Source organism: Aulonocara stuartgranti (assembly GCF_965226115.1).
Source record: "Aulonocara stuartgranti genome assembly, chromosome: 23".
NCBI lineage: Eukaryota > Metazoa > Chordata > Actinopteri > Cichliformes > Cichlidae > Aulonocara > Aulonocara stuartgranti.
This window is the reverse complement of record NC_138958.1, coordinates 7,931,580-7,950,601: the sequence shown is the minus strand read 5'-3', so window position 1 is coordinate 7,950,601 and position 19,022 is coordinate 7,931,580. Positions and strand designations below refer to the sequence as shown.

General features: G+C 40.3%; 2 protein-coding genes across 3 annotated transcripts; both read right to left on the bottom strand.

The window, feature by feature from the left end:
- Positions 1-839: 839 nt before the first annotated feature.
- LOC309699686 (transmembrane protein 205) lies at positions 840-7,883 on the bottom strand. 2 transcript variants are annotated; one of them, XM_082522807.1, is made up of 4 exons: positions 7,347-7,883; positions 6,431-6,555; positions 5,379-5,542; positions 840-5,292 (listed from the first exon to the last, which is right to left on the bottom strand). In XM_082522807.1, the coding sequence occupies exons 2-4, from the start codon at positions 6,528-6,530 to the stop codon at positions 4,990-4,992; spliced, it is 567 nt and encodes a 188-aa protein (XP_082378933.1). In that variant the 5' UTR covers positions 6,531-6,555; positions 7,347-7,883; the 3' UTR covers positions 840-4,989. The 2 variants fall into 2 exon arrangements, with proteins under 2 accessions (XP_082378933.1, XP_082378932.1); XM_082522806.1 differs by having other exon boundaries at positions 6,431-6,653; positions 7,347-7,880.
- A 633-nt stretch (positions 7,884-8,516) lies between these two features.
- dhcr24 (24-dehydrocholesterol reductase) lies at positions 8,517-17,172 on the bottom strand. Its single transcript, XM_082522805.1, has 9 exons — positions 16,769-17,172; positions 16,036-16,191; positions 15,020-15,125; positions 14,437-14,555; positions 12,711-12,974; positions 12,486-12,629; positions 9,805-10,002; positions 9,529-9,707; positions 8,517-9,425 (listed from the first exon to the last, which is right to left on the bottom strand). Exons 1-9 carry the CDS (start codon positions 16,997-16,999, stop codon positions 9,272-9,274), a joined length of 1,551 nt encoding a protein of 516 aa, XP_082378931.1. The 5' UTR covers positions 17,000-17,172; the 3' UTR covers positions 8,517-9,271.
- Between the last annotated feature and the right edge of the window lie 1,850 nt (positions 17,173-19,022).

Below are 19,022 nucleotides of genomic sequence, written 5' to 3'. Positions count from 1 at the left end.
TAAGTATATTCACTGTTACATTGGCAAACTACAAGAAGTCTGATGGGCAGTACCACACAAGATCACCACAGCTAAGAAGAGGGCCTTGTGTGCTGCTGAATGTGGAATCTGCCAAAGGACCTCCCTTACCTAAAATCAAATGTATTTCCAGCACAAAGAACATCTTAATCAACCCAAAGAGCCTAGAAGAGAGCATATTTCTCCAATATTCAATTCATAGTTGAGGCTGGATCAGGTGACACTGAAACCTCCCTCAGTCATAGGCTGAGGCTCTGCTCTCTCCAGTGTGTTTTTAGCCTCCCCCCCAGCCAGTTGCACCAGTTGGTTGCAACTACCTGAGTCTGGTTCTGTCTGAGGTTTCTTCCTGTTAAGAGTTTTTTTTTTCCCCCTCTTGAAGCTACTCCTATATAAATAAAATAAAAGTGAGTTGAATGGAAAACATCTTACATTGTGTGCAACATATTAGTGTACAACTTTGGAGGGATAAAAGATAGATAAAAGAAAAAACCAGCAAGCTTTGGTTGAGGCATGAAATTTATAGAAAATAATTTGAATACAAAAAGTCACATGCTGAAACATCATGGATACAAACCCACTACCATTAACAACTCATGACCTTCTCTGACCTTGCAGGTCATAACTTAAATGAGTACAACTAAACCCATTACCTCAAACTTAAACTGTCATAAATATCCACAAATTAATGTAAAAGGTAACCTAAACTAAATACTCATACCACATTTAAATTGATATACAATATACACATTAAAAATCGGCTGAACTTACAGACAGCAGTGTCCTGTCTTACATGTGCAGCTATCAAATGTTGCATTGCTTTGTTTTTGTTTTGTTTTTTTAAAGTCCCACAAATGGGCACATAAAAAGGCACCTTCGTCAGTCCAGTCTGAACAAAACAGCAGTTTTAACATCCACACTATGCTGTAAATTCTCAATTATGGAAGTGCTGGTGTTAACGGCAGTTTTACATAGACATGTGCTACAAACAGAAGAAAGATGAAACACATTGATGCATTTCAACCAGGCAGGTACAAAAAGGAGCGACCGTCACTGGCAGGAAGGGATTTAACATTTCAATGTGCAAAGACACAGCTTAAAAGAAATGAGCACAGATCCTCAGTGTTCAGAGTGTGAAACAAAGACTTCAGAGATATTCAAACTATGACTAAAACAGCCTGATAAAACTGTAGTGGAAAAACACAACTTAAATATAAATTGATTTCACTTCAAGCCTACATAATTTTCCCCATAAAGAGAGTGCATAAACACCCTAATGTACAACAAACTGAGGTTTTATAAAATAAAGCACAAGGAATTCAAGATACAGACCAAACAATACTTTAAATCTTCACCATTATATACAAAATAATATTCTCCTTTTAGACAAAATGCAAGGTTCAAATTTTTACAGAGGCCATGCTTGGATATTAAGTGAAAACATCAAATGCAGAGATTCATTCAGGTCTTCAGACATTTGCTTACGGGGCTCCCGGAAGGTCACAATGGGTGTTCTTATGCTCGATGCTATGCATCACTTCCCCATTTGATCCAAAGAGAAAGTCTGAATGTATTATGATGTAATAATTATGTAAAGTGTTAGAGCTGCTGATTATAACCACAAGTAGGCAGAACCCTTGCTGGCAAATTAATACAGACCTGCCTGAGCTACAAGTCTAGATGTACTAGAACCATAGTAGTGTGTGCCGTGTGTACTAGCAAGTCTCCTGCCATATCGGATAGAAGAAAAGGGGTCAAATGAGTGTCTGCTCAACCAGCATCACCTGTGGTAAGTGCCAGTACCAGTGCCTTTCACACTGAACACATGATATCAAGTAATGTAGGATGCAACACCTTGTAGGATGTTTATCGGCCAAGGGAAAGTCAAGAGGTAATGGAAACGTTACTGCACATGTATTAATGTACGTCTTTCAGTTTCATTGTGACATTCTGGGGGCACTATTATTATTACTATTACAGACATTTAGCCTAAGTAGACCCACATCAACTCAGCAAATTCCAATACTTTCAACCACATCAAAAAACATGTCCCCACACTATTTTCTGGATCAATGCATCACTAGACAGCAGATCACTACAACCATCAAAGCTGTTAAACAAAAATAGTTATTTAATGCCATTTGTCACCACTGATTTACACGGATCAACAGAACAATTATCTCAGCAGGAGATCAAGGGTCTACCTGTTAGACGACTCTCACAACTAGACTGACCTGCTGTACGGCAGAATAGTCTTCCTCCCTCGCCTCAATAAATACAAACGAGCTGTTTACAGTTTAACTAATGCACAGCACAGCTAAAAGCAGCGCCGAATGCATACCACAGTAAAAGTGTTTTTTCATCTCAACAGGAGCTAGGAGAACTAAAGATAGTACAACCTTGCACTCTGAAGCATGAAGCACACACGCACACCCACACAATCTTAAAGCAATTTAAAGGGAAGCTAAACAAACCTGTGACACTACCCTAAATATGGGATAAAAACTCCACCCAACCAGAAAGAGTGGGAGTGAGCAGAATTGGAGCAGTTTCCCTAACTAAAGGGGCCCTTTTGTTGCATACTTATAAAAATATCAAGTGGATTGGGTTGTTTTCTGATGTGGCCTCTTCTGTATTGCTACAACAAAGCTTAAAAAAAATCCACTGGCTCGATGTTACTATTAAGGCAACTGTTGTAGTGAAAGGAAATCTACAGGCTGCCGACACCGTGAACGCAAACTAGGTGAAAGTTGAGGCATTCCACACTGCACTCACTGACTCACCTCTCCACAAGCCTTATGAGAGAAACAAGGCAGTGTCCTTTCATTACTCCCAAAGGCGCTAGGCAGAGGTGGGACCAAGTCATTGTTTTGCAAGTCTCAAGTAAGTCTCAAGTCTTTATCCTCAAGTCTCAAGTCAAGTCTCAAGTAATGTCAGGCAAGTCAGAGTCGAGTCTCAAGTCACTGGTGTAAAAGTCCGAGTCAAGTCACAAGTCTGAAACTTTGAATTTCAAGTCCTTTCGAGTCTTTAAAAAAAACAAAACGAAAAAATAATGTTGCAGTTATACGCTAAATGTAAATATTAGACCATGTAATTTTAAAATCTGTGTTTTTCTCAACACATGACAAAATAGTGAACTTAGAAAATATACACAAATTGTGAAATTGCACCTCTTTAAAATGCAGCTCAATTAAACCTAGCTCCAAGAATAATTTTCACCGACAGTTCTGAGATACGCTGCATGTTATTCTTGGATGCGGTTGTAGGACCGGCTTTAAAATCGCATGACAAAAATATCATACACATTAAAAAAAACTGTATCACCAACGTAGCCTGGACAACATTTGCTAGTTAGATGAAGTCAGCTATCTCATCTTAGCATATTTATAATCATACGGTTCTTGGAGTGAGTGCATACACTCATGAAGTTTAGTAACTTCAGGTCACTGCAACAAGCCCAGGTACAGTTTACCGACGGATGGGTGCAGGACCTTGAAACGCACCGTGTAGAACATAGGTGTCAAACTCTGGCCCGCGGGCCAAATTTGGCCCGCAGCCTAATTACATTTGGCCCGCGAAGCCATACCAAATTACTATCAGAGCTGGCCTACTGGTATTATACAGCTAATATATATATTGTTTAGTATTAAGCTTTGCTTGTTCCATATTCAGTTTTTCAGCAAAACGTGTTTGAGTCCATAAGAAAAGATTCATTCAATAAATATTAACGTTAGCCCGCGACTTTGTTCCAGTTTTGAAATTTGGCCCACTGTGTATTTGAGTTTGACACCCCTGGTGTAGAACGAAAGACCATCGTACGTATCATAAGTTTACCAGTCTCACAAATCGTCGTCATAAATACACATTCCTTAACCGTTTATTAATAGGACCTTTGAGCTCAACGGTAATTAATTAGTAGTGGAAATAATTTCTGGTACCCATCACAGAAATGTAGCAGTGACAACAATATTGTATGCTGTAATCGTACTGGGCAATTAGTGATACAAAAAACCTGTTTTATCCTGTGAATAAAAGTATGTGTTTTTGTCAATGTACCATAATAACAGAAGCGAAACGCAATATTGTGTCAGGACAATTCACTATTTATGCACAATAAACAAAGGAGCATAGCGCGACAATTTCTGTTCAGCGCCAGACTTGCTTGTAACCTATATCACTAATTATGTTATGAAAATGACGTATTAACTACAACAGCAGACTGACCTTCGTGTAAATGCTTGGAGCAGACTAACCTGTGAGCTGGAGTGTTCTGGGACGTTATATTTGATCTTTGAATGGCTGCAATCCAGGCCATCCGTCGCGTCTTTGTTACTTCGGAAACATGGCTTGAACAATTTCTCTTCAACGACGTAATCCGATAACAACCGATCTCTTTACCCGTCGGCTTCCCGTGGCTGTCATGCGACCGGCTATTGCAGTTAATAATACAACGGCTTCTTGACATTTTTGTGTTTCTTTTTATCGCTGTATAACTGATTTCAATTGAAAGCCTGCGTGCGCTAGTACCGCTTGCCACGAGTTCCCAGAATCCTTTGCGGTTCTACCCGTGAATGACGTCACATTTTCAATCTCTATATAATATGCATGTTAAATTTTATATTTGGGGTAAAATATCAAGTCTTTTCAAGTAAACCGGTTCAAGTCCAATTCAAGTCCCAAGTCATTGGTGTAAAAGTCCAAGTCAAGTCACAAGTCTTAGAACATTTTTTCAAGTCAAGTCTAAAGTCATAAAATTAATGACTCGAGTCTGACTCGAGTCCAAGTCATGTGACTCGAGTCCACACCTCTGGCGCTAGGAGGGGCAACTAGGCTTACCTGACATTTCATTGCACACTTTACAGAGGAAGACAATATGAATTAAATATATAAGTTATAGGTTCAATTAAAAAATGAAGTGTTTGTCGATTTGTAAGGGACTGATTTAAAGGTTCCAACAGTCCTGATGTGTCAGCTTTATAGTGCAACAAGGTTCTCGGCCATGTAACATAGGCTGTAGAAGTTACAGCCAATGCAGCAGAGGTTGCACAGAGAGGACAGCAGTCTGTAGAGCCAAAGGCGGCTGCTGAGGTGTCTGTATTTGACATCCGTCTCACATAGTTTAGCGTAAGCTTCACGGTTGGATGACAGCCCGATATCCTGACCCAGTCCGCATGCCTGCTCAATAAGATGCATGTCAGCCATAATCTCTGATGTCATTTGGCCAAACCACTGAGCATTGACGGCCGAAACCGTCACGGACACAAAGAAGATGAAGATCTGGTGGCAAAAGCAGAGAAAAAGATTTAGGAAATGTTTCAAAATGAGTGTCATGCAATGTAATGATATGATAAAACAAAACATACCTGAAAGGCTTCTTTGTCATCCAACATGTCACTTGGGTGATACACAGCATAGATAGTGAGGTTAAAGAAAGCACAGGCTGAACCGAGGTGGAGATAGAACGGGACCAGACGACTCTGAATAAAGCCGTACGTGTGTCTGTTCAGGTGGTTGTTCATCACAAAACCTGAGCAGAATCGAGGACATTAACTCCACAGGCAAAATCAATACTATTTTATTTAAAGAAAAAAAAAATTTTTTTTATTATCTCACAGCAGTAACAACAAAGTCTGAAATCAAGTTTCATCTCAAAATTATAATTATATAATATAGATACAGGAATACATTTACATGAAGAGTTTTTAGTGGCACTGACATAATATGACCACAGTTATACTAAAGAAAAGAAACATACTGCAGCGTTAAAGCTAACAGGAAGGTCAGGTCACAAGTTTGTGAAGGGCATTCCTCCATAAGCAAGGAATGTACACACCTTATAATAACAAATTCAATATGTGTAAACTTTGCAAGCTACAAAAAGCCAGGTGCAACCAATGTATTGCACTTTAAAAGCATTGTATGCTTGATGATTCTGAAACTAAAAGTGTGTCACAAACATCCACGGTATCGTTTTGTCCTCATCTTTCTGTCCCATGATATGCATGTGGTGGTGTTAATGAGTAATCTGGTGAAAGCAATCATGTTTAGAGACTGTAAAGTTACCAAGTGAAATTCAAATATGTCAGAATAGTGGCACTAATTTCTTTTAGTCATGGCCAAGTGATGGGCCTGTAAGAACCAAAACCTAAAAACCGAAGTATGACATAAATTGGGGTTTTGCAGAACTGTTACAACCCCCCCTGCCCCCGGACATACTGAACACACACTCTGATCCAATTGTGTCACATTCAGGATGGCTGAGACTACACTGATACCAGGGTTTTTTCTCCAGTTTTCACTAGAAAAAAAAACTGTGCTTCAGTAATGATTATAAACTAAACAGGTATCTCTTTATTGACCACTTGTACTTCCTATCATTCTCTTATCCTGTATTTGTGTGCATGTTTATACCCACCTGAAACGAACGTGACCCAAATCTGCATCCCCCAATAAGTGGAGATCAGAATCAGCTGCAGTAGCTTCACAGTGAAGGTGGGCTCTTGGTCAGTGGGCATGCTTTCTCCACGGCCTCCCTCTCCTCTAGGATCAAGTGTGCAAAACAGGTAATGCTTTTTCTCCCACCACCTGGGGTTTTCCTCTTTTTCCCCCCTGAATGGAGGACTAGCAGGAGTACTCAGCTGCAAACATGCAAAATCAAAGTGCCATTAGCTACAAATGTTGGCTTTAAATGCCGAATTATCAGCAAATTATTTGCTACTGTGGCAAATCTTCCACAGTAGCAATAAACTTTTGACACAGCTTTACAAACAAAGCTTATCGATCTTTCCAAATAACAATACATGCAATAAACGATTTTAGAAACTTTCCTGTTAGGTTGCGGAAACTAATATATTTTCAAAATTAATAAAATTACGAAAATCGTACTAAATACAGTAAACCGACAACAGATACATCTTATTTAATACGTAGTTTATTTTAAGGAGCTGCAGAGGCGGTGTCTAATGTGTTGGGCATGAAAATATTCAGTTAATCTGGAACACCTCTGTTGCACATAAAACTACACAGGGAACTTCAGCTACAACTCAGAAGTGCTGTGATAATTTTTCACTCGAAGGTGGTTCGATAGCTTTAAGTTTTAACGAGTCGTGTGGCTTCTACAAATCGTCAAAGTCACCTTTACAATAATAAGTCACGGCTAACGAAAATTGCTGGGTAGCTGTAGTAACAAAACTACACTGACTGACAGCTAACAGGTAGCTAAGGTTAACTGTGTGACTCACTTTATAAAACGTTTACTGAATAGCTAACTGAGAGCTTTATAATGATAAAAGAAAGAAGACTTAATGCTATAAACAATGTGAAGAACCTACCTGTGCTGGCAAAAGACTGCGGGCGCCTTGCTGCAGTTCACTTTATAGTAAACTTACCAAACCGGCTGGCAGCTACTATCGCTGTCTGTAGAAAGGGCGGACCCGCGAAGATGTCCCCTGGAAAAACTTCCCGTGTAGTCTTAACAGCAGATACTCGTTCCCCCTCAACGGGTAAAAGTTTCCATACACTCTGCAGTAAGAAAAAAATAAATTAAAAAAATTAATTGTGGTAACTAGGATGACTTTGGAAAATAGCCCACTCCTCGTGTCCCTCTAGAAGTAAAACGATGTAATTTAATAGCTCATGACACTAGTTTTAAAGCATGATCTTCAAAATTAGCAAACCACAAATTTACAGACCACATAGGAATGTAGGATTGGATATTCTGCAGACACAGTCGGTGACCCCCAACTGTCTAAGTATGTGGTGAGTTCATTAATCTACCTCTGCATGTCTTCTTTTGTATACTTTGCAGTTGAAGGCAGATATTTTACTGCGGCTACATTTATCTATGATGTGGTTTAAAGTGTCTCGTTTATCTTGTGTAGCCTGTAATTGTATTGGAATGCCTCTTGCAGTATTATCTTTAATGTAATCAGGTCTTACTTTGCATTTCAGTATAATCTCTGTTTCGATTATCAGCTTTACATGCTCTGCCCTCTGGTGACAGTAAGCAGCTACAGCATGTAGATGGTAGTCTGTAAAGTTGTGCATAGGTTTGGGTAAATGGTAAATGGCCTGTATTTGTATAGCGCTTTACTAGTCCCTAAGGACCCCAAAGCGCTTTACACATCCAGTCATTCACCCATTCACACACTGGTGATGGTAAGCTACATTGTAGCCACAGCCACCCTGGGGCGCACTGACAGAGGCGAGGCTGCCGGACACTGGCGCCACCGGGCCCTCTGACCACCACCAGTAGGCAACGGGTGAAGTGTCTTGCCCAAGGACACAACGACCGAGACTGTCCAAGCCGGGGCTCAAACCGGCAACCTTCCGATTACAAGGCGAACTTCCAACTCTTGAGCCACGATCAGTTCACAACCACAGGAGCAGTTCACAACCACACCTGTTCTTTTGAGTCTTTTCCTCAAGGAGAGGAACGGGACGTATTTTGGACACTCATTAAAGTAAACATTCCAGCCTCAATGTTAAATAAAAACAACAATGCCTCCTCATACTCACTGTACAGACTTTTACCAGAATGACAAAACTAAATATGTTTCTGTTGTATTTTTATTTAATGTATTTATTTCAGATAGTATTTTTTCACACGTAGTTTTAATTCCTAGTATAGTTTCAGTTGATTCTAATAACCTTGTTAAAAACTAGTTATAAAATGGGTGGCTATAATTTATCTGACATTTCAAATAATGTGAAATAACTGATGGGAAAAAGGCATGGCAATGAGCTTTATTGTAGGAAAAGTTATAATTACATGTTATACACACCTGGAAATATAGTATAACCATACACTGATATCAAAATAAGTTACAATATATACTTTTTAAAACTGAAAAACAGGAACCATGTATTATACATGTCTTCAAAGTGTATGGCACTTAGGGGAACAATAAGACAAAATTGCCAAACAGGGAGAAGTTGCATAATATGTGCAGTATTAAACAGTTTGAAGATGAACTAAGCATTGCATTTTCATATGAAGGCAAAAAAGTCATAAAAAACCCTTCATAATAAAATGCTTCTGCTTCTTTGTCACACTGATAAAAATGTCCCCACAGGCTGGTTTCCAAAATAAGTATTTCAGTGTGATTAGTCCCACTTTAGAAAATTTTGAGCTCTCTTTTTTTCCTAGAAACATTCAAAATGTAGCAGCTTTCACGAAAGCGTGAGCTGCCGACAGAAGCTTCGTGTATCTGCGACACGGGGCTGAATTCAGGCACCAGGTGATGGGAGATAGGGGTCAATGTCGGGCAGATTTACAGATTTTGTCATAGACTTCTGGAAAGGCTTCTTTACAACCTAATTCATCTCTCAATTTGTGGTACAACTGTCCATCAAACATCTCCCAGAACTCCTCTCGTTCCATGTAGACATCTGCATACAACATCTGGAATCTACATGCCAACGAAACAGCAAAAGCAGTGTGAATTAAAGCAAAATATTTCATATCACTTTTGTTTCAGATGCTTCAATTTGTTTGCTTAATTTGAGACTCACCCATGAACATCTCTGACAAACTTCTCCAGCTGGCTTGTTGACGATTTAGCTTCAAAATGTTTGACTTTAGGTTCCCCATAAGCCCCGATATCTACATACAGCTCCTCCTCTTGACCTTTGGGGTGAACCATCCCTCTGCCTGGTGGCAGCAGGAATGGACACAGCCACAGTGGGTACACCTAAAACAACACAAACAATTTCAATATTAAAGCACAAGTACCTCATACATAAACTAAGTGCCCGGCACACTGATCCATATCCATATCCACATCTTACTTCAATGTCCTTGTGGAAGCGTGTGATGGCATCCTGCAGATGTTTCATGGGTACCAGCATGTCCTGGAGCACGTGGTGCTGCTCATAGAGACGTCTGATGGTTTCTCCCTGGGTGAGCTTCAGCAGCGAGATCTTGGGAGGCACCATCCAGCCGAAAAGCCAGCGGAACACGGGGTTGTTGCCAAACGGAATAATATCCTGCAGAAAAGGCACAAATGTACGCAGAGATACTAAAATGTCCCTCTGTAATAGAGTGCTGACTCTTTTTTTTTTTTTTTAAAGTGGAGAATTCCCTGTACTTGATTTTCATGATTCAATGTCTGATTTTAAAATCACATATCACATCCTTTTTTTTCTGTTTATATATTTTTAAAATTTAAAATTCAAAAGAAACAGAACATGTAGACACACAAACATACGTAAAAATAAAAGAAAATCAGGTTTTAAAAAACTCTTCTTTCTTGAAAGTTTTCTTTCTATCACAGTGAGAATTTTAATTAAATATGACAGTCCTGAAAATACAGTATACCACGACTCTGCTATCAAAATAAGTTACAATATATAAAAACAGGATTTTAGGTGATAGGTTTGTAGCTTGAACCCATCCGCTGGAACGTTGAAGACAATATAATTACACTGCAAAGCAAGACACAAGTAGGCAAAGTTCTTCATGTTACTCATGCATGAGGGAGTCCTGCCTGGAGCCAAGTGTCGTTCCACCACTCGACCTCCGTCAGACTCTCAGCCAGGTTCCCCATAGCACTCCTTTTATTGTGGTTACATGAATATGCATAGGGTCATTAACATATAACATCTTACATAGGTATACATGTAAACAAAGAATAGTGTGTGTGTGTGTGTGTGTGTGTGTGTGTGTGTGTGTGTGTGGTCAAAGTGTGACCCCATAAACGACTTCCTTAACCTGCTGGTCTGGAAAATCCAACAGTTCATCTAAACAAAAAGCACTTAGACTAGAACAGACGTAGCTACGTTAATCCTACCATAAAACAATAAAACAAGGTACGACCTCTCCATGCTCCTAGGATGTAGGTGTGCATTCCAGTGTGGAATACACACCAAGCCTTTGCAGCCTGCTAAAGATCACAGTCCTATCATTACACAATTGATTATACACCTCTAAGCATATATGGTTAAATATTTCTAAGCATAAATGACAATCAACAATACAAAACCTAACATTAGGATTCTTCTTATTAATCACAGTCTGTAGCCCAAAATTAGAAGTAAAAAGTAATTGCTTTGAAACTGTAAGCTGCACAGAGAACTGATTCATAATCACAGACCAGGGTTAGAATAGCAAGCTGTGACCAGATGTACTAGGATATTGTGATAACTGTTGACCCTACATTTGACATATTATTGATTCTGACATATACTGATCAAGCATAACATTATGACAACTGTTTGTGATGGCTAGACGACTGAGTCAGAGCATCTCCAAATCTGTGTATCTATCAGAAGTGCTCCAAGGAAGCGACAGGGTCATGGGCCGCCAAGAATCACTGTCACTGATGCATGTGGGGATCGAAGGCCTGCTCATGTGGTCTGATCAAACAGACAAGCTGTAGCTCAAACTGCCCAAAAATTTAATGGTGGTTCTGATGGATGGCCAGATGTGTGTGCATCTCTTATCTGATGAATACCTGGCAGCAGAATGTGGTATAGGGAAAAGGGAAGCCGGCAGAGGCTGTGGGCATTGTTCTCCTGGGAAACCCTGGATCCTGCCATCCATGCGGATGTTACTTTGACAGGTACCAACCTACCTAAGCAATGTTGGAGAGCATTTACAGCCTTTCATAGAAACAGTATTCCCTGCTGGCTGTGATATCTTTCAGCAGGATAATGCGTCCTGCCATAAAACAAAAATGGTTTAGGAATGGTTTGAGAAGCACAACAAAAACTTTCAGTTGTTGACTTGGCCCCCAGATTTCCCAGATCCAATCAAGCATCTGTGGGACAAGCAAATCCTGGACAATTAAATGCAATCCATGGAGGCCCCACCTCACAACTTTCAGGATTAAGGATCTGTTGCTAACATCTTGGTGCCATAGTACACATTAGGGGTCCAGAGGAGTCCATGTCTCGACTGGGCGACCAAATATTAGGCAGGTGGTTATAATGTTGTGCCTGATCAGTGTGTCAAATAGCATGGTAGCATCAGTACTGGCTTTAGTCTTCTTACTTTCCACCGGAGGGCAGTGTTAACCTACCAATCACGGTCTGACGCCACCATGTCCAACAACAAAAACGATTCCTATCATAGATTGTCAGTTAGCGATTTAATCAAATCATCATTAAGCCCTGTTTCTGCCTGCTTTTCCCTGCACTGTCAACAAACACAAAATCCTTTGGAAAACAGAGCATCCAAAAGCCCAGAGGTGACTCAACTAAATCTGTCAAACCAATACAATGCATAATTCATCACACCATTTACTGTTACAGAAACAAAGGATGCCAAGCCCTCCTCACTAATGGCTAATGGTGTGTGAGGGTGAGGGATAGGGATAGAGAGACAGAAAGAGACAAAGTGCATGCATTAGAGCCTACTAAAGAGAAGTAAGACAGCAAATTGGTAAGATGATGACAAGCTAAAATGTGACAGATTTATGCACCCCCTCAATATAATCCTAAAGCAGATAAAATCTGTTGTGTGTGAGTACCTGAAGCTCCCAGAAGATACTGCGTGTGTGTCTGTGATAGTAGTGTCTCAGAGGGATGTACTCAACTCCAACGCAGTCTTTCTTCAGGTAGCCCTCCACGTGTTTAAAGAACCAGGGTTTAAAGTGCAGGCCGATTCTGTTAATCTGATGTTGAAGAGGAAACGGGAAGGTTAATATGATAAAACAAATGAAAACAAATCGCAAGCACAGTCAAAGATGCCTTACCTTGTCAGGCTCTGCGTGGTCAGTCATGGTTCCTGTCATGATAACAGCACTATCCAGACTATACTGGAGTCCCTCAACAAATGTGTTCTGCTTGTTCGCAGAAGCTTCGGTGAAGCGTTTACAGATGTTCTCAAGCCCTCTGACTGGCTCATAGTGCAGCTTCACCCAAGGCTTAGCTGGGACTATTTTAATCTCAGCGGCAACCAAGAAGCCCAGAGTGCCACAGGACCACGGGACGGCGTGGAATAGATCCGTGTTCTCCTCCTTTATGAAGAAGAAAAATTTTTTCAAAAGTGTGTGGCCCTCATGAATATGACGGTGAAGAGCCAGGCTTTCTGAGATTAGGCTATTTGTCTCAGTTTTTCTCACATACTTCACAGTAGCGACCAGTTTATCTTCTCACAAAGATCACGCTGTCTGCTTTTGGGGTGAAAAATCATAACATGCAAGTGTGACAAACCAGAAACGGGGCTTGGAACACAGTGTATTTGTCTTTGATGAACCACATTACTGTGTTTAGTTATTTTATTTTACCAGCAAACAGTTGTCATCTTTTGATTCTACATTATAGAACAACGTCTGATAAATAGCCTATTTTTAGCTCGAGAGCGTTAGAGGGAATTACGCAGGAATTTTTACTCAATTCTTGCCCATTTCTGGTAAACAGAAGGACTTAAAATAGATAATATTAACTAGAATAGACTAAACAGAGACAAAAATGATAATCATAACATCAGTGACATAGTAGCTCACCCCAATTCAGAGGTTACTGAAATGTATGAAGTACAGAAAGAAAACTATAGTTTGTGTTGTTATTGGTTGGCTGTATTACACAAACTAATGAGAATACAAATCTATTGTCATTGAGGCTCAGAATCATATCCAGGACAAATGAATTTCCTTTAGCTAAAATCTAGGACTACTAGCGATTGTTATGAAAAATGTAAAACTGCCTGTAAAATGACCAATGTGACACTGATCTTAAGCACAATTGGGATGAAGACTCATCAGGGGTGGGCAATTAATTTTCCCAAGTGGCCACATGAAAAACTAGGCTTGCTGCAGAGGGCAAAACCATCAAACTTATAAAGAGATGAAGTTATTATTTAGCAGAACTGAGTTCAGCTTAAGCTGGGATAGGCTCCAGCACCCTCCTATGCGACCCTGCTAAGGATACGTGGAAGAGAATGGAAGAAACAGTCGTAGTTTCTCATGTGGCCTATTAGGAAAATTAATAGCCCACCCTTGCATTAGGTGATCAGTGTGCACAAGTTTCACTTGATCATAACTTGAGGAGGAGTACTGATTTGTGAACTGTGCAGAAACAGATTAGCTCACTGGTCCTTTGACCAGGTGAGCTAAGAAGGAGAAATGTTTCTATCCACTGAAACTGAGGGTAAAAGTTTCCATAGTTATTTTTCATGGTGGAATTTTAGTGCTTTCTTGCTAATGAACCTTCTACCATGAATTAAAACCATGCTAATATAGTGAACACCAGATACTCCATCTGAGCAAAGCTGATTTCACTGCCTATGGATATTTCTTCAAATATAAAAGCAGAGACAGCGTAATTGAAATCATAATTTTGTTATCTCAAAAAGCAGAGATAATTTAGTAACGCATGAGTGCAAGGATGGCATACTAACCCACAAAACTCTCTTTAGAATACAAGCTCCTGGACTCAGACATATATCATCTATCTACTTAACACAAAATCAATACTCACCTCTGTGCAGCGTACTAAACTGCCATCAGCTAGAACCAGTTCATAGGCAACACAGATGTGCTGAAACAGCCCATAAATATGGGATGACGACTCTATGCCGGTACCCATCACTAGCCCACCTGAGAGAGGACAGAGAATCATAAACGTCCTTTACTAATTCAATTTCTACCCGGGTGAGTACAACACCAGGCGGACACATGAGCAGACAGGAACATCTGCCTGCTGTGAGTGTGCGCGCGTGTGTGGACATGAGGATAAATGAATGTACTGCAGCCTGATTGGAAAACATTAGACTGTTGATGCGTTGTTTATAACATCAGGAAATCCATTATGAAACCCAATCCAGGGGTGTTTCCAACACTGCAGCCATTTCCTCCCAGTTTCGTCTTTTGAGCTACAACATCAGTCCTCTAATGCGATTAGAAAAGTCGTTGAGGCTCTAAACAGGATGCAGTGACTGACAGAGGAAATGCAGGATTTACATCAGTGAAATCGGTGTCGACATCATCGGTACATCTCTCTATTTGCAGAAACCACAGAAGGTGCCGATCCATGATTCCAATGAAAATAAAGCACAACGTACCCACAGTGAGGTCATCCAGCTCTGGCAGCACTGGCAATGTCCAGCCGATGGAATTGAGGAGAGCGGTGACTTGACCCATGTTTGCCAGCGGTTCAACTCTAACCACCTAAAAAACAAATATATTTTTAAGTAACAATCCACCAGCAGGTTCTCCTGCTTCCATCTCACCCTCCTTTGTCACACCAACCCCTCTGCATGTCATTCTTCACTACAGCTTCCTCTTTTGCTTCTGCCTGCCAACTCTATATTCAACACTATCCCTCCTCAAACACATGTCCAAATCATGTTGCCTCTCTATCTTTGTCTCAAAAGATAGATCCTCACAATTTACGTGGAACTCGTGCCTGCATGAAAGTATTGAGCCAAATAATTAGACAATCTGCCTTGCAGAAATAAACACTTTCTGTGAATGTAAGAAATGGCCTCAGTCTATCCATCCATGTACAAACTGTTTGATTCCAACACTGTCTGGACTATTTGGACTGCATGGACTACATGGACATTTATAAACTGCTCAGTCTACCTTAAAGACTAAGGGTTAAGGACGATCAATAATTTTCAGTCGCTGGTCGAGAATAGTTTTCCACTTTTAATTAGGTCTTCAATTTCTCTCAAAGTTTTAACACTTAACATTAATGTCTGGTTAAGATATTGCAATAATTCACTCAACTTTTATCTGATTGGCTCATTGTTGCTGAGTTTTATAAATAAACAGACAAAATCAATCAAATAGCTGCCATTCACATCATAAAACAAGACGTGGTAAATTAACATAGCCATTCTTTTCCCTACAGATAGAAAGTTTTTATTATTGCGGTAATATGTTTTAATGATAGATGTCAAAGTGCAGTTTTTTAAAATAATACCTCTATTGTATTTTCATTACTATCTGACTTACTATCTGGGGAACTTGACAGAACTGAGCCCAGGTTGATGCTGTTTCATCAGTTACAAATATTTCTGGTTGAGTTCACAGATACGAAACACTTGGAGTTGAGTTTGTTGCCCCCTCATACCTGCCTCTTTGTGTCCACCTCTAGAATGTCCATCATGTTGATCATAATGTTCTTGTGGGTTTTCTTGTACTTGCCCACTCTGAGAGACACGGTGAGCCAGCCGGGGCGACCTGTACACATGTAGGTCTTAGTGCCCTCCTTTCTCCAGTCGCGCACCTGAAATGTCACATATGGAGATGTCATGGTTGGTATCCATTAGGTGACAATGTATATGAGAGGACATTTTTCCTAAGATAGTTTTCCTGTATATGAAAGCCTGCATGACATGGGGATAAGCAAAATCCTTTTAGTGATACAGCTGTTGAGTGATCAGTTAATAAGTTTAAGTTATTGAATAACTGATTCCCTTTAAATGAGTCTAATTAGTTGAGGTGAAGCCACACCACTGTTTAACTTTACAAAGCTGCTTGTAATCCACAGAATATACACACACAGTACATGTTATCCCATCTGAATCAAAAGCAGCCTGTTAAAGTTTTCACAAGCATGACTCACTGCAAACAACACATGAAACTTTATGATCACTAACTATTTGACTGTAATTGTTATTGATCATTAAATATCACGGTGGCCCAAATTAAAAGGGACGACTCTGCAACATGAATGAAACATTGAGATGTAATAGAAATGAAGCTGCGTGCCTTATTAGTTTAGTAATGATGGATTGCATTTATATAGTAATGACTGAAAAGGACAGTGCAGCTCTGACACCTGTTCACGCGGACACGCTCACCTGTCTCTGGATGTCTCGCACGCGCTGGTCGTGCAGTTTGGGCGCAGAACACATCTTGAAAATGAGCCACGCTCTCGCATAGTAATACGCATCAAATATAACGGAGAGCGGCAGCAGGAACAAGCACACAAATATCCACCTCTGGTGAACTATCACGTAATCTAGACCTTTGACTTTGATCCACAGCAGGAACAAAACCACCAAACCTCCTAAATACAACAGTGGAACCATCGTGTCCGGGCAGATCGGCACTCACTCTCCTCTCTTTCCAAACTAAAGATATCCGCTTCACTTCTCAGCTGGTTAAGTAGCGCTTTGGTGAACTCTGTATTGATTATCCCAACCCTCAAAACTCGATTTCTGATCACCCCTTCGCTGGGATAGGTGAGCACGGCTAGGTGGTAGGCAAGCCCCTCCCCTGCTTAACATTGATTGGGCGATAATACCAAAGGGGCGGAACCTGTCATGTAAGCTTTAAGTTAACTGGTCCACTAAGTGACTGAAGGGAATGCCAGAAAAGTAGCCTTTTTGTTGTTTACCCAATCACGGAGCACGCAGGCTGTCACACCATGCACCCTGTCCTCAAGACTGTGTTACAACACTGTATTTACACAGTATCACAGGTTGGACCCTGTAGTTTAATGCGGACACTTTAAGTTTAAATTAACTTCTGTAGTTTCTTGCAGAAGCAGGCTTTGTCATAATCAGTGCATGAATGCACTCCCAACATGTCCATGGCTGTAGGTCAGTTACATGCATTGTTTTCCCCATCTTTTATAAAGTAACTGGTCCATTTGATACATGTTCATTTATAGTGTGCGCATGTAAATCAGTGGATAGTAATAAATCTAAGTGCGCCTACCCCCTTTGGTGCAGATTAGCTGTTGAAAGGAGAGACATTAATGATCCTTTCTGGTCGAATCAAAGCAGCCTACCTTTCCACAGTATTGGCATCATTAGGTTAAATGTCTGGAGTTTGTGTTTACTACTAATAGCAAAATTAAAAAGCTAAAATTGTCACAATTACACCTTTTAAAATAAAAGCTGACCTATATCGGAATACATTTTCACAAACATGCGCTTAGCCAGCTATGAGGCCACCAAGGTTCACAGTGTGGTCTTTTTTAAATTCATTTTTTTAAATTTTATTTTGGAGTTTAAAATAAAAATTGAAGCCAAATGAAAGTAGACACTCAGTTTCAGATTATTTTTGGCATTTAGATTGGACATCCCTTTTTTTGGTCCTCTCAGCCATACAGCTGTGTCTGTGAGCTCACAAGCCCCACACACTTGCTGTTCGAACTTTCTGTCTCTGAGGGGCAATAGGTGGTGGACTTGATATGGCAGACTTGAAGATGTTAAGGCTTTTTTCTACAGTGGTCAAGATGGACAGATTAGAAATGACATCGAGCCAGCTCAGGTTCCAGCGGTTTGGAGACAAAGTTAGAGAAGAAAAGCTGAGATGGTTTGGACATGTGCAGAGGACAGATAGACTCGACAAAGGATGTAAAAGATGGAGCTACCAGCCATGAAGAGACGAGGAAGACCACAGAGAAAATGTAGTGAAGGAGGACAATCCACAAGATTGTGTGACATAAGACGATGTGAGGGATAGGGTTAGATGGAGGCAGATGATCTGCAGTGGGGATTTAAAAGGAGCAGAGAAAAGAAGAAGGGGAAGGAGCTTAACAGCCAACTTTTAGACAGACTATGACTAAATCTATCATCACGTTAAGTTTTAGGATGCATTGGTGCAAATGACTGGGATGTCTTCATAAAGGCAAATCAAGTAGCTTCTATTGTCATTTCTGATCTGAGCGCCCTAACCTCATCTGAACCTCATCTGCTCCTGACAAATACCTCCTACAATATAATACCAGATTGACAGGTCTCAGTCCATAACAACAACCTAAAGGTCCAGGTGAAAATGGCTTGTTTATATCAGACGTCAAAGGACTATGGCCAGACTGCTTCAAGTTGATAGTCAGGCAACAATAACTCAAATTACCACTCGTTACAACAATGATATGCAGCAGAGCATCTCTGAATGCACTTTACATCCACATCGAACCTTAAAGCAGATGGACTGCAGTATAAGACCACACCAGGTGCCACTCCTGTCAGCTAAGAATGGTAAATTGAGGCTGCAATTCAGGTACACCAAAACTGCATTACATAAGTTTAGAAAGATGCTGCCTGCTCTAATGAGTCTTGATTTCTGCTGCTTTCATTCAGATGGTATGGTGAGAATTTG